The sequence below is a fragment of the Ornithorhynchus anatinus genome, chromosome 4 (genome assembly GCF_004115215.2).
Source record: "Ornithorhynchus anatinus isolate Pmale09 chromosome 4, mOrnAna1.pri.v4, whole genome shotgun sequence".
NCBI classification, from domain to species: domain Eukaryota; kingdom Metazoa; phylum Chordata; class Mammalia; order Monotremata; family Ornithorhynchidae; genus Ornithorhynchus; species Ornithorhynchus anatinus.
This window is the reverse complement of record NC_041731.1, coordinates 51,937,670-51,960,709: the sequence shown is the minus strand read 5'-3', so window position 1 is coordinate 51,960,709 and position 23,040 is coordinate 51,937,670. Positions and strand designations below refer to the sequence as shown.

General features: G+C 39.8%; 1 protein-coding gene across 2 annotated transcripts in view; it reads right to left on the bottom strand.

Annotated features, from left to right (window-relative positions):
- The window catches only part of CNBD1 (cyclic nucleotide binding domain containing 1), a 363,365-nt gene that overhangs the window by 317,306 nt on the left and 23,019 nt on the right, over positions 1–23,040 (bottom strand). For both annotated transcript variants that reach the window (XM_029062265.2, XM_039911805.1), the window contains one exon: positions 16,436–16,597. In XM_029062265.2, coding sequence (XP_028918098.1) covers positions 16,436–16,597 — 162 coding nt within the window. The remainder of the gene's footprint in view (positions 1–16,435; positions 16,598–23,040) is intronic.

Genomic DNA, 23,040 nt, shown 5'->3' with positions numbered 1-23,040 from the left:
TCACACAGCAGGTACATGGTGAAGCCAGGATTAGAACCCGGTCAATTTATTTATTGAGCATTTACCATGACTTCAATATAATGCAGTTGATAGTCAAAATCTGCCCACCAGGAGCTGACAATCTGGGTCCTTAACTCCCAGATCTGTGTGCTTTCCTTTAGGACATACTTCTCCATGAAAGCTGGAAAATTCAGGCATGATCTGGTAATCTAGAGGCAATATGGACTTGAGGAAAGAGTAGAGTACTGGGAGTTGTGAAAGTTGGGCTTGAGTCCTTGAGTCCTTTCTGGATTCTTGACTACTGTGTAACTTCAGACAAGTTATTTAACAAGGCTCGGTTCTTGATCTACTTCTATTCTCCACCTACACCTACTTCTTAAGAGAACCCATTCTCTCTCATGGCTTCAGGTACCTCCTTTACACAGATGATTCCCAAATTTCTCTTTCCACCCCGTCCTCTCTCCTTCTCTGCAGCCTCAACATTTCCTTCTGCCTTCAAGACATTTCTACCTGGATGTCCTGCCAACACCTCAAACTTAACATGTCCAAAACAGAACTCTTCCCACCCAAACCCTATCCTCCTCCTGTTTTTGCCATCACTGTAGACAATACCACTATATTCCCTATCTCACGAGTCTAACCTTGTCCTCATCTTTGACTCATCTCTCTTATAAAAACCACATATTTACCCTGTCATCAAATCTTTCCCTCCTACTTTCAAGACATCACTAAAATCCACCTTTTCCTTTCCACACAAACTGCTACCATGTTGATCCAGGCACTTATCCATCTTAACTTGATTACTTCCTCTTCGCTAACTTCTCTGCTTCTTGTCTCTCCCCACTCCAGTTCACAGTTCACTCTACTGTATGAATCATTTTTCTGAAAAAGAGTTCAGTGCACATCTCCCCAATCAAGAACCTCCAGTGGTTGCTCATCACCTCCATGTCAAAAAGAAACTCTTTACCATCAGCTTTAAAGCACTCAATCAGCTCAATCCTTCCTACCTTCCCTTACTAATTTCCTACCTCAGCCCACCCATCACACTTGGGTCCTCTAGAGCTAGTTTGTTCACTGTGCCTTTATCTCACAACCTTCTCCATTAAGTCCTCTTTTCCCCAGCTCCCTCTCCCTTCTGCACCATCTATGCATTTGAATCTGTAACCTTTGGGTATGTATTAGTCACCTCACTCCCACAGCACTTACATACATATCTGTAATTTTTTTTATATTAATGTTGTCTCCCCCTCTAGACTGCAAGCTCATTGTGGGCAGGGAAAGTGACTACCGACTCCATTGTATTCTACTCTCTCAAGTGCTTAATAAAGTGGTCTGCACACATTAAGCACTCAAGAAGTGCTATTGATTGACTGAACCATCTCTGTGGGCCTCAGTTTCCTCATCTGTAAAATGGGGATAAAATAGATTGTGAGCCCTGAATCAAACAGGGACTATATTAAATCTCATAACTTTGTACCAACCCCAGGGCTTAGCACATAGAAAGCGCTAAATAAATGTAAATAAGAACTATTATTTGGGGACCTGGATTTACCAAAGGAAAACATGACAGTAAAAAATTCTAAATTCATATAGAAGAATAAGCAGATGAAACTTTTTCATCCTCACAGTGTTAAATAATTTAAATGAATGTTTCAATTTGAAACTAATTAGAAATTCCTCAATTAGAGATGAAATAGGCCTGGAAGCACAAATATGGCCATATGGGTAGAATTACTAAAAGTGAATGAATTGTATTTAAGCAAAATCATCCAAGTATGTGAAGCAACTGAGGCTAATTCATTATATATAAAATTAAGGAGAAACAACATTACATAGTTATATTGCAAAAAAAAACCCACCCAATTCATTTGAAGTGTATAAGATATCATGGCATTGAATGAGGGTAGGATGAAGTATAAACTGGCAAAAAAAAAAAAATGATGGCAATCAACAGCCACAAAGATGTCCTGCAGTTGGAAAAATGTGTTAGCGCTAAAATGACTAAAATCATTTGAATTATAACAGCAAAGGAATACAGAATATAAAAAGAGAAGGAATATATATAATTAAAACTTAACCACAAACTTGAGCAATTCAAGTGGAAAAGAAATGGCAATTCTAGATTCACAACAAACAAGAAGACAGGAAATTACAAGAACTAAAGGAAACCAATCAGACTGGAGTATAAATTTATACTAATTCTGTTCCATTTAGTAATTTTTTCATCTTAGGTGATCAAGTAAATACATGCAACATTCATAACAGGTTAAAAAATTAAACTGTATAAATATTAATAATAATGGTATTTGTTAAGTGTTACTATGTGCCAAGCACTCTTCTAAACATTGGGGTAGGTACAGGGTTATCATCTTGGATAAACACATGGAGCTCACAATCTAGGTGAAATATTCAGAGATAATGCTCAGTTAATGCCCTTCGTTTCTCTCCCTCCCCAACTCTCAACTCAGTCACCCATTTTTCCATCTCCCCAGTGTGCTATAGTCATTTAAAAGCAGCGTGGCTCAGGGGAAAGAGAGAGGATGAGTCTCAGGCATCCTGGAGACAAGAAGTTTCCAAGCCTATGTGCCTGCCTGAGCAGTATAAAGGGAGAGCTTATGCTGTGGCTCTGAACCAACACAGGGAGGAATCTGAGGGGATCCCACATTAGGATTCGGATACCCTGAGGGTTTGGGGTCCAGAGTTAGGATCCTAGAAGAGCAAGGCTCCTGGACCTAAGTGGGAAAAAGAACAGCCTGGGATTAAATGACTCACAGAGGGCAAGAATGGAACCTGAGATGACCTGAAAGAAGAGAGGAAAGGACCAGGGGAAGGTGAGCCGTGGGACACATGCAGGGAAGCACAAATGGTCCCCAGGGAGGGAGGAGGAGTATTCAATCCAGGGAATAGTAGTTTGAATAGAATTGATTTTCATTTTTACCTAAAGAAATCATTAAATATTGCTGAGATCTCAGATCTTGGTGTCTCTGAGGTAGGAAATGGAGAAGTCCCAGGACCTGAAAGACAGATTGATCTGTGGAGCCCCCAGAGCAGATGGGAGTACATTTGTCTGAGAGCTTCCTGCAGGCAGCCCCAGAAGGGTTGTGATAGTCGAGTCCCGATTGTCTCCTTCACGGAGATGCCTGAGCTTCAGTAAAAGCACAGTGATAGCTTAGGGATCTTTTCTGCTCAGGGCTCACCAAGTCCTTTTATATCCAAGTTAGAAGAATGGTAGAACTGGAGGGCTTTAGGGCCCAGTTGAGGCTGACCAGGTTTCCAGGCACTCCTAAAGTGACTCCCAGGGTCCTTTCAGAAAGGATTTAGGGCTGTCAACCCCAAGTAACGTCATAGGCACTGCTGCTGCAAGAAGTGCATGGGCTTAAGAGTTGAAAGGACATGGGTTCTAATCCTGTCTCTTGTCTGCTGTGTGACCTTAGGCAAGCCACTTAATATCTCTGTGCCTCAGTTACCTCATCTGTAAAATGGGGATTAAGACTGTGAGCCCCAGGTGAGACAGCCTCATCACCTTGATTCTCCCCCAGTGTTTAGAACAGTGCTTGGCACATAGTAAGCACTTAAATACCATCTGTCATCTTGAGCTGCACATATGCACTGGGACTGATGAAAGACAAAGTGCATTCCACTACCACCATAAATCACAAACAGAAGAATGCTATTACTACCTGTGTGGCACCATACCCTCTTTCTGCTAGTAGCCCCACCTCATCTTCCTATTCTCTAGACTGTGAACCTGTTGTGGGCAGGGATTGTTTCTTTCTATTGCTGTACTATACTTTTCCAAGTTCTTTGTATAGTGTTCTACACACAGTAAGCACTCAATAAATGTGATTGAATGAATGAATCCCAGCTTTGGGAACAGAGACAAGGGCAGACCGGAGCAGACGGGACAATGCCCACATATCATCCTTCCATTATCCAGCACATTTCCAGCTGGGACAGAGATACAAAGGAGGAAGGGGCAAGCTTGGATGAGAGTGGGTCAGCAAAGCCCTTAAGAATAAAAGAAGGGAAATAAAGGGGGGAAGTGGTGCACCAAAGGAATTTTTTCAGGGTAATTTTCCTTCTCTAGACTGTAAACTCGATATGGACAGGGAATATGTCAGCTAATTTTAGAGTGTTTAGAGTGTTTAAAGTGTTTAGTACAGTGCTTTGCACTTAGTAAGCTCTCAATAAATATCACTAATTCCTGATGGACAGCCATCGTGTTGGAGCTGGTTCTGGAAAGAACCTCACCAATGGCATATGGGGAAAAGCAGCCATACAACCATTCTCTTTGCAGCTGCATTTTCATGGAACTTAAAAAAGATTGCATTCTAGTAATACATATTCAGAGAAATGTACCACTCCCTAAAAGAGAAAAACAAGTGGCCAGAAGCAAACATTATGAGAAAAAAATAGATGGAACTAAAGAATGGAAATTGTCATAACGGATAGAAGAGAACTGGAGAGTGTTTAGACTATGTTTGGATTTTACAAAGCTGAATATGTTTAAGAAAGAACACTTTCTCGTTCTTAGGACATTTGAGATTGAGTGTTTCTCAAGCAAAATACTTCTCTTTATAGCTGCAGCTTCAGATTTCTTGGATAGGAGAGAGTGTTTTGTCCTCTATAGAAAAACTGTTAAAAGGTAGAAAGCAAAGAACAAGCTAAACCACCTCTTTTCAAGATGGAGAAGGGTGAATTATAGTATCAGTGAGAGGCTTGTTAAAGCATCTTGATAAGCCGGAAGAAAAAGTGGATAGTGAAATCTCCAAGTTGAAAGATGCTATTCAGCTCTGAGTGGTGAAATACCTTGCAGTTAGGGATAAACTGTAGGAAGACCACGTAAATCTCAGCATGCTGCCTGCAAAATGGCAATTGAGCTTCAGTTGTGAACAAATGCAAAGTAATGGCCAGGGAGAAATAAGCCAAACTACGACCCTATGACGATAGGCTCTAGGCTATCCAGTCAGAACTCAAGAAAGAGGTCTTGGCATCACTCTGTTCTTGAAATCCTTGATTCAGTAGTGGTTACTTTTATGATATTGCCCACTGGGTGCAATACAGTACACTAAAGGCTGGAAAAGTACAAAACAAGGGATATGATAGAGAAGCAGGGTGTCATAATGGAAAGAGCATGGGCCTGGGAGAGAGAGATCCTGAGTTCTAATCCCAATTCCACCACTTTTATGCCAGGGTCATCTTGGGCAAGTCACATCTTCTCTGTGCCTCAGTTTCCTAAGTAAAATGGGGATTCAAGCCTACTTCCTCCTAGTTAGACTGTGAACACCATTTGGGACAGAGACAGGGTCCATCCTGATTATCATTTTATCAACCTCAGTGCTTAATACAATGCTTGGCACATAGTAAACACACGACAAGCAACATTATTTGCTAGACTGTAGGCCCATGTGGGCAGGCAATGAGTTCCTCAACTTTGTTGTACTGTACTCTCCCAAGTGCTTAGTATAATGCACTGCATGTAGTAATTGCTCAATAAATATCATTGATATGTTTCCTGCCCATAAGCAGTTTATACTAGAGTCAGGGAGAGACAAAGGTATTCATATAGAGAATCATTGTAATAATTAAGTGAACAGTTCAATATATATACATAAGTACTTAGGATGAGTATAAATAGGTTTATACTTATGCTAGAGATGGCTGATGGGCTTATGGGACTTGGGATGTGGGGAATTCATCAGGGAAGGCTTGTTGGAGAAGGTTGACATTCAGAAAGATTTTGAATATGAACAGTGTTGTGGTCTGTTGAGATTTTGGAGGGAGTGAGGAGAGAACTTCCAAGCCAGAGGAACAGAGTGAGAGATGGGGTGGTGGAGGTGGGAGTTCCAGGAAGTTGGCATGGGAGGAATGAAGTGAACGGGTTTGGAGTAGACTGCAGACTGTAAGCTCCCTCTATATTGTAAGCTCATTGTGGGGAGGGAATATGTCTATTGTTAGACTGGACTCTCCCAAGCACTTAGTACAGTGCTCTGCAAACAATAAGGACTCAAGTAAGCAAGTCGGTATAGCTTAAGCAAGGAGAAATATTTTTATTACATGAAAGTTTTATGGTGCAATTATAGGTGCCCAAATCACCAGGACAATGACTCCCACAGCTAACCAACCTAGCTTCTCAGACTTGCGCATTCAAAATCTCAAACAAGACCTGAGAGTTTCCAGATAAGACTGAAAAGACCACATGCGTGGCTTTCTGGCTTGTAACCTCTTCAAAGCCTCTCCCTGCCCTCCTGAAAATCCCTATCTTCTTAGTTGGGGAAAGCTTCCTGAAGGAGATGTGATTTTAGGTGGGGAGAGTGGTCATCTGGCATATATGGAAGGGGAAGGTGTTCCAGGTCAGATGGAGAACATGGGCAAGAGTTAGGCTTCAAGGCTCTCCATCACCTTGCCCCTTCCTACCTCTCCTCCCTTCTCTCTTTCTACCGCCCACCCCGCACGCTCCGCTCCTCTGCCGCCCACCTCCTCGCCGTCCCTCGGTCTCGCCTATCCCGCCGTCGACCCCTGGGCCACGTCCTCCCACGGTCCTGGAACGCCCTCCCTCCTCACCTCCGCCAAACTGATTCTCTTTCCCTCTTCAAAACCTTACTTAAAAATCACCTCCTCCAAGAGGCGTTCCCAGACTGAGCTCCTCTTCCCCCTCTACTCCCTCTGCCATCCCCCCTTTACCTCTCCGCAGCTAAAGTCTCATTTTCCCCTTTTCCCTCTGCTCCTCCACCTCTCCCTTCCCATCCCCACAGCACTGTACTCGTCCGCTCAACTGTATATATTTTCGTTACCCTATTTATTTTGTTAATGAATTGTACATCACCTTGATTCTATTTAGTTGCCATCGGTTTTTACGAGATGTTCTTCCCCTTGACGCTGTTTATTGCCATTGTTCTTGTCTGTCCGTCTCCCCCGATTAGACTGTAAGCCCGTCAAACGGCAGGGACTGTCTCTATCTGTTGCCGACTTGTTCATCCCAAGCGCTTAGTACAGTGCTCTGCACATAGTAAGCGCTCAATAAATACTATTGAATGAATGAAAGTAATGAGATAGAAGATATTGAAGTACTGTGAGTAGGTTGGCATTAAAAGAGTTAAGCATGTGGGCTGGGTGGTAAGAAATCAGTGAGGTAAGGTTTGAGGGGGCAAGGTGATTAAGTTCTTTAAAGCCAATGGTAAGGAGATTCTGTTTTAATGCAGAGGTGGATAGGCAACTACTGGAGGTTCTTGAGGAGTGGAGAGAAATGAACATTTTTTAGAAAAATTATCTGGTCAAGCTGACAAGTATGTACTGGAGTGGTGAGAGACAGGAGGCAGGGAGGTCAGCTAGGAGGCTGATGCAATAAGGCAGGATATGAGTAGTGCTTAGATCAGCATGGCAGCTGTTTGGATGTAGTGGAGAGTGAATTTACTTCTCCAGCCCTGTCTCTCTCCTTCTCCGCAGTCTCATGTTTCTTCCTGCCCTAATGGTCCCAAATAGAACTCTTCATCCTCCTACCCAAACCCTGTCCTTCCTTGTCTTTCCCATCACTGGAGATAACACCACTATCCTCCACCTATCACAAGCCGATAATCTCGGCATTACCCTTGATTCATCTCTCTATTATTCAAACCAAATATTCTGTCACCAAATAATGTTGCTTCAACTTTCTACTCAGCTAGAAAGAAATCTTTGCTTTTCTCATGGCCAGTATTTAATAAATGGCATTTAATAAGCACTTATGTGTCAAATACTACATTAAGCACAGGGGTAGTCACAAGATTATTAGTTTGGACACTGTCCCTGTCCCACATGGGGCTCACAGTCTAAGTAGGAAAGAGAACCACCAAACATATTTATGAGTACTTCCTATGTGCAGAGTGCTGTACTAAGCTCTTCAGATAGCACAATATAATTGAGCTTAACATATATTGAATCCCCATTTTACAGAGGAGGAAACTGAGGCTCTGAGAAATTAACTGACTTGGCTAAGGGCACAGTGGGCAAGTGGCAGAGCTGGGAGTAAAACCCAGGTTTTCTGATTCCCAGAACTGTTCTTTTTTCATTAGACCCTGCTGCTACTTTTATGTTGCATGATCAAGAGTTATGAAAGGAAAGAATATTTGTCTTTCCTCCCAATGAAAAAATGAAATATCCTGTTTACCAACTTTGAAATGAAAAAGAGGAAGAAAGTTTGCTATTGTCTTGATTTCCAACATTTGTTTGGGGGTTCCATATATACATTTTAGGTAGTACCTAAAAATCAATTATATTTTCCCCAGCAATACTAGGGTAAGGCTGTGTGTGTGTGTGTGTTGTTGGGGGGGAGGGGGAAGGTGTCAAGTATGGCAGGAGTGGATCTATATGTATGCATGCATACATCTACTAGACACATACAATATATAGATACATGCACATACTAAATATAGATATTCATGAATGAGGTAACAATGCCTTCCTAGGAATTTCTAGTTTCAAAGTGGTGCTGATTTAGTATTTAATAACTTGATGTATTCCCAGATCACTCATAATCACTTGGTAAACTTTTTTTTTTAAATGTTTAGCAAACCCTGACCAAGACCACAAATAAAAAAGTGGTACTCAGAGTGGTGAATTCCATCTTTGGACTCGGAAGCAGGAGCACCGTTTGAAAAGAAAACTTAGCTGAGTCTCTGCTTTCCCTTGTCTTTGGGTCTTTTCCTTCGTTTGTAATCTGAAGCAGTTATCTTCCAAATCTCTCCCCACATTCACTCTTACCTGCCACATTCACTCTTCAGTTCCAGTCATGCAATGTACAGCTTTTGGGCCCCCGAGTTCTCCTTTGCCCCTCACCAAATGTTAGATCTCTTCCATTCCATTACCATTTCTCTTGAGTATCTGTTTTCCCTCCCACTTAGACTCTGATCCCAGTGTGGGACAAGGATAGTGCCTGACCTGATTAACTTGTCAGTTAGAGAAGCAGCATGGCCTAGTAGATAGAGCACAGACCTGGGAGTCAGGAGGTCATGGGTTCTAATACCGATTCCGCCATTTTTCTGTGTGACCTTAGGCAAGTTACTTAATCCCCATTTTACAGATGAGAGAACAGGTGCACAAGGAAGTTAAGACTGTGAACCCTATCTAGGACAGGGATTGCATCCAACCCGATTATGCTGTATGTACCCCAGCGCTTAGAACAGTGCCTGGCACATAGCGCTTAAATACCATCATTATTATTACTGTATCCACTCAGCACTTGAACAGTGCTTGACACAGAGTAAGCACTTATAAAGTATTATAATTATTAGTTAGTATTAACTCACAGGATGAGACTGATGTGGCCTAGTGGCAGAGGCACAGACCTGGGGACCAGGACCTGGGTTCTTATCCCAGCTCTTCCACTTTTCTGATATCTGACAGATATCTGACACTGGGCAAGTCACTTAGCTTCTCCATGCCCCAGATTCCTCATTTGAAATATGTAAGTGAATTATCCTCTCCCCCCTAGAATCTGAGCTTCATGTGGGACAGGGACTATGTTCTGATTATCTTGCATCTACTTCAGTGCTTAGTACAGTGCTTGACACATGGTAAATGCTCAACACATTCCACTTTTTTTTTTAAGGCCATCTTGATAGCTCTCCTTTTCAACAAAGCTGTCTCGCTCCTAGTAACTCTCTCCTCTGCCTAGGTGGTCTCCCTCACAGTATTTATGCTATTAATTTGAAAGCTCCTGGGGAATTTGTTTGGCACTACACACACATTATATAATATAAATAATAGCAACCTAAACTCAAAAGTGCTGAACCCCCACAGTACATTTTGCAAGGCCCTCTGGGGAAATAAGGATTTTCTATTCAATCTGGTTCAGCAGGAATAATACCAGTTAAGTTTATTAAGATAATACATATATTGAATGGCTTTCTATGCATTGCAGCAGTAGATACAGTAGCATTAGATTTAAAAAGAATAGAACTGAACATTAACAAACAGAAGCTCTGGAGGGAATAGCACAAATCTCTCCTTCCGGGCATCAAATCCCTCAGAAACTGCCAGCTTTCTGTACCAACTGCTGATCTTTAATTTGGATTTTGTTTACCTGATAAAAGGGTGGTTCTAAAGAGACAAAACAATTTTTTTATTAGGGGTGTCATTATTCAAGTTTATTTTCCTTTTTTTCCCTCCTCTCCTCAGATTCATCGGCTTGCCTTACAGAACATAGGGAAGAAGCATTTTGGAAATGTGGGTTCGACATACTCCAAAAGGTACTAATCTCTAAGCCTTTGGGGAGGACTATTTATACAGTATGGGTTTAAAGGACCAGACTTTAAGGGAAAAATGTTAATGCTCCATCTTTGGAAAGAAAGCTAATTATTGCCTATACTGTAGAAATGTTTTCATGATTCATTTGCCACTTTCCTAGCCCTCCAGTGGCATCCTTCCAAGTGGTCTATTACTTTTCCAACTTCTATTCCACTCACTTCACTTCATCACAGTTAATCACAGTCTAAGGCTCACCTCCTATGGGATGCCTTCCCTGATTAACTCCAACCACTACATACCCCACCCACCAGCACAATGTGACCTACTCTTTCAATTCTATGCCAATGCTATTGTTTCATTTAGGTTGAGCCTACAATTGCCTGCTTTTTATTCTTTTAGATTGAAAAGTCCAATATCCACAAGGCAATGATAGAACATTTGTATGGGGGTTCCATATTTACATTTTAGGCAACACCTAAAAATCAACTGTATTTTCCCCAGAAATACTGGGGAATGGCAGTAGGGGGTGGGGGGCACACATGAACTTCAAGAGTGAATACTTTTACTCAATGCTGTATTTCTGAGACTACAGTTACCAGAAATATTTTGAAAATATAAACACCTCCCACCCCAATTCTCACGGCTTACCAGAGGGATAGAGTCGAAAACTCACAAACATCAGGAAGGAGCAATGTCATAAAGTAGATATGTCAACACATTCTAGGACAGTACACTGCTTTGCACATATTAGGTACTCAAAAACTTTGTTGTTTTCTTTTCTCCCTATGTATAAGCATTACAGTTTTTCAAAGTGAACACCACATATATTCAATGCGAAGGAGGTAAAAAAAAAAAAAAAAGAAAAGAAAAGAAAACATGACATCTATTTTTTTTTTTTGAAGCTGCCTTCTAATGGAGATAACCTCTGGCTGAGCCAGACTAGAGATAATTGGATTAAACCTTATCTGTGAAGTGGCATTTACTTGCTCATGTATAAAGTCATTCAAAACAAGACCACTTTCTGACATGACATAAATGGTGACATTTCTCAAATAGGCTAAGGTTTTCATTTCCCTTTATTGTTCCTCTCAACACTATTTTCCTTGAAACAATATTTAAATTGTTAAAGAAGATGAAATATGAAGTATGCTCTTGCTAATAAACCCTCCTTCATTCAGTTGGTAATCATAGGTCACAAGAACTCCAGAACTGGGTGATCTTGTAGATTCCTCCTAGTAGAAAGTAACTCCAGAACAATGACAAAGCCTCTAAATAGTCACTTTATCTGACCTTAAAGTTTTGAATTAGTAAACAACCATAATGATTCAGAAATTATAACCATGACATTAACAATTCAGGATTAGTCAACTCAGAAACATTTCTAATTTTATTTTTTAATTGTTTTGATTTTGTAAATCTCTTCTCTTTCAGGATGGAGAAGAAACCATCATCCATATCTCAAAAACAAAAAAGGAGGAATTCCTTTGATCATTAATAAACGTTGTTAGAGGCAAAGAAAATTATAATGGAGGAAAAAACAAACAAACGTGATTTGTAATTCAACCTATTAAATTAGAACTTCCCCAAGCAACTCAAAAGCTATGTTGATATAACAAATCTCCTTGATTCCTAATCCCTACTGCATGTTTAAGGTTATTTAAATAAGGACTCTTACATCTTTGAAGGAATATGTACAAATGCAATATTTCATATTGTAAATTCAGTAAAAAAACAATTGTATATCAAATTTTTTTTAACTAAATTTTCAATCCCATATTAATGCTTCATGTATGGTCCAAAACTTGGAGTATGATTAGTATATGACTAAACATTCAGCAGTATTTAGGTACTGTCACACCACTTTTTTGGAGAAAGAATAATCTAGTTTTTATACCTATCTTCATACTCAGAGTATGTTTTATTCATGGCTGGGTATTTAACAGAGCAAATGCATTCTCTTTATAATTCTAAGACTGAGACCTTCCTTCCATTCCACATTTTGAACCTTCACCATTTTTTTTTTTTACTGCACTATGACTTTCAATAGCACTTTGACTTTCCAAGAGGAATCTTTTCCAAACACTCAAATCATCCCTGCCATCATTTCTGAGCAACTAGGTATTTTAGCATTAAATGAAAGTTTAAAGGTAGAAGCAAAATTGATCTCGAAGACATAGTTGACTACAAGGTTACAGTTTCCTAAGTATTGAACAGATTGAAAAATTTAAGATTACTCCTTACTGCTTTTCTGAGAACATGAATGAAGCCTATGCCTGGGTATTCAGTTTGACACTGCTGTTGAGGTCTTTATGGATACTGGGTCATTCAAAGTGAAGTAAATTATTAGATGCATGGTTCAAGGGGTTGTTTCTTCTTCAAAATGCAACCACCTGAAGAATCCCAAATTATGGGGGAAATGTGTGATACTACTTATTGATTCTGTGAGAATTAGTGGCTTTAGGGGGTGGATTGCTTTGAAGAAAACACCATGACTGCCATTTGGCTGCAAAAATTCTTATATTTTCATGCCTCCTATTAGAGAAATGTTTCACAATCTGCTTCTGGATATTTTACTAAAAATTTGCAATGATTCAAAGAACCACAAAGTACAGAATAGTACAGCTTGAGGTAGAGGCTGGTAAGTGATGAACATTTAACTGTAATAATGAGATTTTCCTCATATCAAAGTTCCTATTAAAATTTGTGGAATTTTGTCTGTGCACTCTCTGAGAATGAGAGGAGACCAGCTGTATTTCCTGCTTTGAGTTGGGCTATTATAAGATCAATATTTCTCTTGCCTATTTCTTTAATTTATCTTTTTGAGAAGGTGGAAAAATATAAATGCTCTTGATTGACCCTTGAAGACTTAATTTATCTGAAGTAGGTCACGTTGGGTTAAATTGCAAGGGGTTTTTTTGATTTTTTTTTTTTGTAAGAGTTAGGTAGGATTTAATGTATTGTTACTGAACCTGGAAAATGTAAAGGAAAAAGTAATCCAAAGCATTTAGATAAAATGAAATGCAAACAATGAGACATTTCCATTTTGGTCATGGAGAGATAATACAATCTAATTTTAACATAACCAGTTGGGAATGATTGGAAACTTAAAATGACACAGTTTTGAATGAAGTTAGCACCCTGACTACCCAGGCATTAGAGCAATACTTCTCTCAGATATCCAAAACCTGAATTTGCTCATTTGCCTGGAAATTAATCCCTAAGCCACTCTCCACTGAGCTAAATTCCTCAGAAAGTATTAAAGTTGGAGAAAATATATAGAAAACAAAATAAAGTAGTGTGGACTTCGGAAGAATACTGTTAAGCAGAAATATGGATAGACAACTGAAAATCATACACTCATTTTGCTTCAATCAATCAATGTTATTAAGCACCTACTCTATGCAGAGGACCGAACTCAGTACTTGGGAGTGTGCAATACAATAGAGTTGATAGACAAACCCTGCCCCCAAGGAGCTTGCAGTCTAGAGGGGGAGACAGACATTAAAATAAGTTACAGATAGGGGAAATGGTGGAGAATAAAAATGGTATTTTAGGTCAGGGTGTGATGAAATGAGGGCTTCTTGGAGGACATGTGATTTTTACAAGGGTTCTGAAGATGGGAAGAGTGGTGCTCTGTCCGATACCAAAAGCAGGAAGGAGTTCCAGGCCTTAGGTCAGTGGTGGGATAGATGATATCAAGGTATAAAGAGTGAGTTAGTGCTAGAGGAATGAAGTGTGTGGGCTGGGCTGAAGTAGGAAATATGTGAGGAAAGGTGGGAAAGAGAAAACAGATTGAGTTCCTTCAAGTCTATGGTAATGAGTTTCTGTTTGATTTGGAAATGGATAGGCAAGCTTTGGGGGTATTTGAGAAGTGGGGTGATATGGACTAAACTTTTTTTTTTTTTTTTAGAAAAATGATCAATGTGAAGTATGGACTGGAGTGGGAAGAGACAAAGGCAGCAAGGAGATTAATGAAGCAGGATAGGTAAATTCTTGGATCAGTGTGGTAGCCATTTGGATGAATAGGAAAGGGCATATTCTACAGGTGTTGTGTAGGTAAAAATAGACAGAATTTGATGACATTTAATACATGGGTTGAATCAAAGAGATGAGTTGAAGATAAGACATCTGTTACAGGCTTATGAGATATGTAAATTGTAAGCTCCCTCTAGACCTTACACTCACTGGGGGTATGGAATACATCCACCAACTTTGTTGTGTTGTTATATTGTACTCTCCCAAGTGCTTAGTGATCAGCACAGAAGGGCTCAATATGTACAATTGATTGATCAATTGGTGTTGATTACAGCCGTGAAAAGGTCAGTGGGAGGACAGCATTTGGTTGGGAAACTGTGGTTCCATTTTGGATTAGTTCTATTTGTCTCAAGCTGCACCAGTATCCTCACTGACCTCCATAGCTCCAGTGTCTTCCCACTGGAGTCCATATTTCACTCTACCCCTTGGATCATTTTTCAAAAAAAAAAAAAAACAAACCAAAACTTTCAGACCATCTTCCCCACTCTTCGAAAACATACAATTGCTGTCCATTCTTCTTGGCATCAAACAGAAACTCTTTACTGAGGTAGCAAGAGTGGATTGAGTGTCTTAAAGTTGCTTGTAATTTCCTACTAAAACCCAAATCACACACTGCTCCTCTAGAATGAACCTACTCACCATACCTCAATCTGATGTATCTCACTGCCAATCCCTGGCCCTCATTCTCCCTCAAGCCTGGAACTCTCTCCTCCTTCATATCTGACAGTCCACTCTTCCCACCTTCAAACCTTACTAAAATATTCTCTCCAAGAGGCCTTCCCTGGGTAATCCTTCATTTCCCCACCCTATTCACTTTACTAATACTACCTCTGCATTTGGGTCTTACCCCTTAAGCATTTTTATGTTCACCCCACCCCCAGGCCCACAGTACTCATATAAATATTTTGATATTGTGTTATATTATACTTTCCTAATTATTTAGTAGAGTGCTCTGTATACAGTAAGCGCTCAAATATAATTGACTGACATACTCTGCCATGTCCAGAATCTGTAATTTACATTAATGTTCATCTCTCCCACTAGATTATAAAATTATTCAGGGCATTCATTCATTCAATTGTATTTGAGCTCTTACTCTGTGCAGAACACTGTATTAAGTGTTTGTAAAGTACAATTTAATCCCTGCCCACAAGCTCAGTCTAGAAGGGCAGGGATTTTGGCTTCCAATTCTACTGTTTTACACTCTTCCAAGTGTTTAGTACAGTGCTCTACACACAATAAGCCACTGATTGATTGCCAAAGAGTATGGGTCTGGGATTGAGAACCTTTACTCTAATCCTGATTCTGACATTTGTCTGCTGTATGACCCTGGGCAAGTCACTTAACTGCTCTGTGCTTCAGTTTTCTTATATGTAAAATGGGGGTTTGATATCATTTTTCCCCTCTCTTCTAGACTGTGAGCTCCATGAAGGACATGGACAGTGTCCAATCTGATTAGTTTATAGCTACCCCAAAGCTTAGTACAGTGCCTGGCACATAGCAAGCCCTCAAATACTATTTAAAAGTTTAAGTGCTCAATAAATACCATCATTTGAGTGAGTCAATTTAAAAAAAGTTCAATCCATGTCCTCTTACTCCTCAAGGACCTCCAATGTTTGGCCGACTACCTACGCATCTAACAGAAACTCTCTACCACTGGTTTTAAAGCAATCAGCTCTTTTCATCCTACCTTACCTAACTAATTTTGTAATACAACCCAGACAGCAGACTTCATATACCTACTCACCTTGCCTCTGTGTCATCTCTCCCTCCTCTGACCTCTTGCCCATGCCCTCCCTCACTCTTGAATTCCCTCCTTATTCACATCCAGTAAGCCACTGCTCTCCTCTTCTTCAAAGCCCTTCTGAAATCAAAACTCTCAAAGTCTGCTCAGTATGTATATCTGCTATAAACTCAAAAACAATCCTCAAAATTATCTGTCTTCTTAAAAACACTAAAAAATGCTAAACAAATGCTTTAGGCCATGGTTCTAAAACAGAAAGTTGGGTACCACTTCAACATTGAAAAACAAACAAAAATATGTGCTTCCCAACTCTCTTCCAAACTGATAGCTAGTACAACAATTCAATCTACTGATCTGCCATTATGTTTAATGGCCTCTTGCTTTTATAATCATTTTTAAACAAAAGGTGAAAAATTCTCACGGAATACTTACAGTTTCTTCAAGATAGTTATTAATTTCTCCATCTTGTCCTTAAAAGTCAGAGCCACACGTCCAATTTTGAGACCATGAATTTTCCTAAGGTGAACAGCTATATCATGAACATCTTCAAGGGGTGTGACCTCATCTTGAAGTACTGCATCCTCACTAGTTGGCCTACACACAGGAAGAGACAACAGTATTTCAGGGTTTCCACTTCCAGACTTGTTCTCTTATCAGTGGCCCCTGACAATTGGTAGCCCTGAACTGGCAAAATGGGGATCTTTTTAGTCATTCCCCAGCCAATTGTCCTGACTAACAGCTCCCCTAATCCCAGTCCTGGACAGACCCTGCAAGAAACTGAAGGAGCCAGTCATTTTTCTTCAGCTGGAAGCAGGTCATAGAAAAGTTGGAGTTGGAGGAAGGTGGGCTAGATAGGAATTCTGTGTCCAGGGGCAAGAAAACATTCTTCCAATAAGTTGAAAACACATTCACATAAATGTCCCTCAGTGGATTCCTTTTAAAAATTGTTCCCTGCTTGGAGAAACAGAAATCAGTTTAAATTCTTTATTAATAGATTTGAGAGCTTGTTGCTCATTGTGTGCAGAGCACTGTACTAAGTGCTTGGGACAATACTATATATCAGAGTTGGTAGACATGTTCCCAATTCTTCCCACTGATTTTCAGCAAGTGGGCTTTTAAAAATATTTCCCTTTTTAAAAAATCAACCTTGTTTGAATTTCTAAAACTACAGGTATTTTCACCAGAACAAAAATAGAGGAAGAAGAAAAATAAAGGAGAATTCAGTAATGATTGTATGTATTTATTAAGTGCTTATTGTGTGCCAAACACTGTGCCATATGGTATTCAGAATCTAAGAGGGAGGGAGAATATTCATTCAATCATATCTACTAAGCGCTAACTGTGTGCACTGAACTAAGTGCTTGGGAAAGTGTAATACAACAGTAAACAGTGACAATCCCTCCCACACTGAGCTCACAGTCTAGAGAGGGGGAGGCAGAAAATGTTACAAACAGACATCAATACAATGAAATAATATTACAGATATATACTTAAGTGCTGTGGGGCTGGGAGGAGTTGGGGATTCATCTTCATTTTATAGATGATCAAACAGGAATAGGAAAGTTAAGTGACTTGCTTAACTAGACTGCATCTAGTAGTGGACCTGGGACTGGAACCCAATTCTCCTGACTTCCAGACCTGGGAAAACTAGTTCTACTATCTCTTCTACTTTTCTTGTGGTCTAAGTAAAGAACTTAGCAACAACATAAACAATATACCTCATGCCTCTCCCCACTTCGGTCCATACTTCACTCCGCTGCCCAGATTATCTTTCTACAGAAACACATGGGGCATGTCAGCCCCCTCCTCAAAAATCTCCAGTGGTTGCCTATCAACCTCCATATCAAACAAAAACTCCTCACTGTTGGCTTTAAAGTTCTCCATCACCTTGCCCTTCCTACCTCATCTCCCGTCTCTCCTTCTACATCTCAGGCCAAATGCTTGACTCCTCTGGTGCTAACCTTTTGCTGGGTAGGGATTGCCTCTTTTTGTTGCTGAATTGTACTTTCCAAGCACTTAGTACAGTGTACCACACACAGTAAGCACTCAAATACAACTGAATGAATTAATTATGGACATGTACATAAGTGCTGTGGGGCTCAGGGTGGGGTCAATAAAGGATTCAAATCCAAGTGCAAAGGCAGTGCAGAAAGACAGGGAATAGGGAAAATGATTTTAATAAGGCTTTGAAGGGGGGGAGAGTGGTGGTCTATCAAAGGAAGGGAGAAGAAATTGCAGGCCAGAGGGAGGACATGGAAAAGGAATTGGCGGCAAGATAGATGAGATTGAAGCATAGTGAGTAGGTTGCCATTAGAGGAGTGAAATGTGCAGGATCATTGTAGTAGGTCAGTGAGGTAAGGTAACCGAGGCAAGAAGATTGACTGTTTTAAATCCAATGGGAATAAGAGTATTTACTGAGTGCCTACTATGTGCTGAGCACTGTACTAAGCACTTGGTAAGGAGTTTCTGTTCGATGTGAAGGTGGTTGAGCAAGCACTGTAGGTTCTTGAGGAGTGAGAAGATTGACTGATTTTTTTTTTTTAAAGAGATATGGGTAGCAAACAAAGGACTGCAAAGTGTGTCTTCATCCAGATTAACCTCCTAAAGCAGAACCAAGATGAGAATCCAGCTTTCCTGATGTCCCTCCCTGCCCCCCAGTGGTAAACAGCTGGACTCAGAAATATCTAGATACATTCTCCTGAAAAGTGAATGAACCAAATCCTCAGTTTATCTATGATTTCTTGTGTATTTTATGAAATAAGAATTCTAGCACGATTTAATTTCTTGAGACCCCCACAAAAAAGCTAGGAGACTGGCATTGTGTCTATAGTTGCCAAAATGTCCTGCTAAAGTAAACACAGGGGAGATGAAATTTTAATAATAAATTCCCACAAAAGAGAGATCATGATGTCATACAATCACCTTCCACCAGGATTTTTTTTTTGGACAAGGATACTAATCTGTCAAGATGGTTAGTAAATACAATCCAACTGCTCTTTAGGAATTTAAACCAAAAGCACAGATAAAGTCCTACTTTATTTAATTCTTCAAATGCCAAATATCTCTCATCTGGCCACAAAAAGTAAACATAAAAGTCAATTTAACTGGAGTCAGGAAATTCTCATGAAGTCTATTTGTTAAAAGCATTCAAAATTTACAATACTGCACTTATATTCTATACCCAGGCTTTAATTACAAAACTAGGTGAACATCTCAGTAGTCCATAATGACCAATGACTGGGCCCAGGTTATCATAACCATTTCTTTTCATGGCCAGTTGGTAGTAGTGCTGACTAGCTAGTGGACTATGAACTGTTGTAAGACTTGCAATTTGAGGAAATTAGGAGTGAGGCACTTTATCCAGAGGCTGCATTAATAATATTCCATCTCTTTCATCAGGTCTTCATGGGTACACAGTTAAACAGAGTCTTCAATTAGCCTTGGCTGATCTCCTTTGACGGACAAGCATTAAAGGTTATATGACTGCCCTTCTGCAAGAATACAATTTTAGGATTAACATTCAATCCTCAGAAGGCCTGGGATGTCAAATATATCTCAAAACACTCAAAAGAGTCAACATCATATACGCAGGGAGTTTGGGAAGAACTTTGTGCTATGAAACAAGGTCCACACAAAGAATGAAATATCTTCCAACAAGGATAGGCTAAAAAGATTAGGACACTTTCTCCATTCCTACACTGATCCTTGGGGATTTCAAGGTCCACATGAAGATTCTTGACAACCCTTCTTTTAGCTTCTTCACACTCCTCAACTCCAACAATCTTCTGATCCACTGCACCTCACCTACTCACCACCCTGGACACAAGCTTGATCTCATCATCTCTATTCGCTGTACAATCTAACCTTATTACCTCTGAAATCCCACTATAACCACAACCTGAACTGTTTTCTCTCCTTAACTCCCCTTGCCAGCAAACCTGACCATCTCAAATTCATTCAAACCTGCTTTAATTCTGCCCTCTCATCTAACTGGCAAAAATACTTTTTCACTTTAAGTGACTCCCATGCTCACTGCCCATGACAGCTGTTTCAAACTTTCAACTCCTTTCTCAAAACCTGTCCTTCAACACCCCCAATCTCTTGCCTTTAATGACTTAACCACCTACTTTATTGATAAAATTGAAATCATTAGGCATGGTATCTCCAAAATCTCCCCTGCTCCTCTACAGTCTTCTCCTCCTGCAGTCTGCTCTTCATCTCTCCCATTCTCCCCAAGAGAAACTCGAGATCTCCCACCTTTTCTCAAATTCGATCCCGCTCCATGTGCTTCTGACCCCATTCCTTCTCACCTCAAAGGTATTGTCTCCTTCCCGGTAGCCATCTTTACTTGCTCCCTTTCCAATGACTCCTTCCCCATAGCTTTCAAGCATGCCCATGTAGCTGCTATTGTAAAAAAAAAAAACAAACAAAAAACCCTCACTCAACCTCATGGCACCCTCCAGTTATCACCCACAGTTTGCAAATAAATGAATTGTTCTATTTCCCCATTAGAATGAATTGTCCTGTCCAGTGTCATGTAGCCTACTCCATTCATTCATATTTATTGAGGGCTTACTGTGTGCAAAGCACTGTACTAAGCACTTGAGGAAGGATTGAGGGATATGGGATAATGCTAGAAGTTGATGTCAGATTGCACTTCCAACCCTCCTGGAAACTCTTCCAACTCAACACACTGCAATAACAACCAAATGTTTCTGCGACAGCTGTCTAGGAGCTGCTAAATATTGTTCAATGTACTCGAGGAATAAAGTAAACGTGACTAATTCACATCTACTCCAGTGCTTAGAACAGTGCTTGGCATATAGTGAGCCCTTAAATACCATAATTATCAATCATTTTGACAACAATTCACTTCAGAGTCCCAATAGTGTTAAGAACCAAAATCAAGCAAGAAAAACCCAAGGTTATCAAATCCCCTCTGCCTGAGAATCCTTGCATATATACAGAGGGTTTAACCAGTAATGGAGTGGATTCATGGATGGATGGATGGATGCATGGATTCATCACTGAATTGTGCTTCTAGGGTCAAAAAACCACTCCCCATTAATGCAAGAATAAATGAAGACAACAATCTCTGATTCCACTGCTTGTAAACTTTATTTGTGCCTTCCTCATTAAAATATGAGCTCCTCGTGAGCAGGGAATGACTGGTACTTCTGCTGTATTTTCCCAAACAGCTTAATACTGGACATTGGTTCAACAAATACCATGACTTCTATTTACAATCAAAAACCCTGGCTGGTCAGCCTAGGAACAGCAAGGTTTCTGAAGAGACTTTATTCTCAATTATGTGGTTCCAACAAGTCTTCAGGAGGCCTACATAGTCCTCAAGATACCCTTGACAATGAATCAAAATGACTAACTACTTCTCATCACTCCACCCTGTAAGACACGTTTTACTGTAAAAGATTTGGTGATGTCTAAACCAATTGGGAATACTGAGAGGGATTGTGGTTTAGCACAGGCGTGAGAGTTAGAGGATGGCATTATAATCCCAGCTCTGCCGCTTGTTTGTTGTGTGATCTTGTGCAAGTCACTTCACTTTTTTGTACCTGTCTTCCTTATCCATAAAGAGGGAATTCAATATCCCTTTTCTCTCCTACTTAAACTGTGAGCCCCATGTGGGACAGGGTCTGTATCTGACCTGATTACACATAACAAGCATATGAATACCTCAATTATTATTAATGGGCCACTCTGATATGTGACCTAAATCTCTTCAGACTAGCCTAGAGATCAAAAAGAATCATAACTTCCTTGTGTGTCTCTATATTGTAAGATTTTATTTTTGATATTTGTTAATCACTATGTCCCACTGTACTAAGCACTGGCCTATCCCAGTGCTCAGATAGCTTAGATACAAGCTAATCAGGATGGACACAGTCCATGTCCCAACAATTGGACTCACAGTTTTCATCCCATTTAACAGATGAGGCAACTGAATCACAGAGAAGTGAAGTGACTTGCCCAAAGTCACATAGTGGGCAATTGTTTGAGCCATGATTAGAAACCAAGCCCTTCTGACTTCCAGGCCCATGCTCTATGCATTAGGCCTCACAGCTCCTTGTCTACCAACTCTACAGGAAAAACAGGCTACTATGAATTGGATACATAGAAGGAAAATGAAAACAAATAATACACAGCATAAAAAAGTTTATAAATACATGAATGAATAAGTGGAATATGGCAATATTCACCTGAATGTTAAAGCTGGCTGATAAAGTGACAGGACCAGGGAAAATAGATTTCATCAGTGGGTATGTTGATAATTAATTTTACCATGGAAAGTGAAACAGAAATAGCCTCCTAATTCTTATGAATATCCTGAAAATAGGTTCTGCAATTTGCCATGAAAAATAAAGGTTTCTGGCTAATGAACATTGGTATTACAACAAATCCCTTGCATCAATTTCCTTCTTTCCTTTCCTCAGTGCCCACAGTGGCAAAATAATGAAATCTGAGACTGCTATTGTGGATTAAGTCAGAAGGTTGGTATTTCAAAGCAAATACAGATTAAAAACATGCAGATATTTTGGTCATGCCTCTATTTTCCCATTTTATACTCACGATTAAGCATGAAACCTGAGGGGAAATTGAGGCTTACAAATATTGCATAAATTACTTCTGGTTAATGATAGATTCTAGTAGGCATAAGAAGCCTTTGGCATAGAATGTGCAACAAAGAATTGTCTGTATGGTCATATTTTCTTCAGGGGAAAAGGTCTTAATAGAATTAAGCTTCCAGGCTTGAAAAATAACTAATTATTCTGAAAGATTTTTCAAAATGTCAGCTTATTATTTTCTAATTAAAATGGATAGGATCTCACAGAAAGGAAAAAGGAAAGGTGGGTGAAATATTTAACATATTGCTGCTTCACAAATTGAGTGGGTAGAATAGGTATAATCATAATAAAATCCCTAAGTAAATGTTTCAACAAGCAGAGAATTTTTGGATGCTACTCTGAAAATGTAATTATGGATTATTTAGGAACATCTCATTAGTAGCAATGAATGTT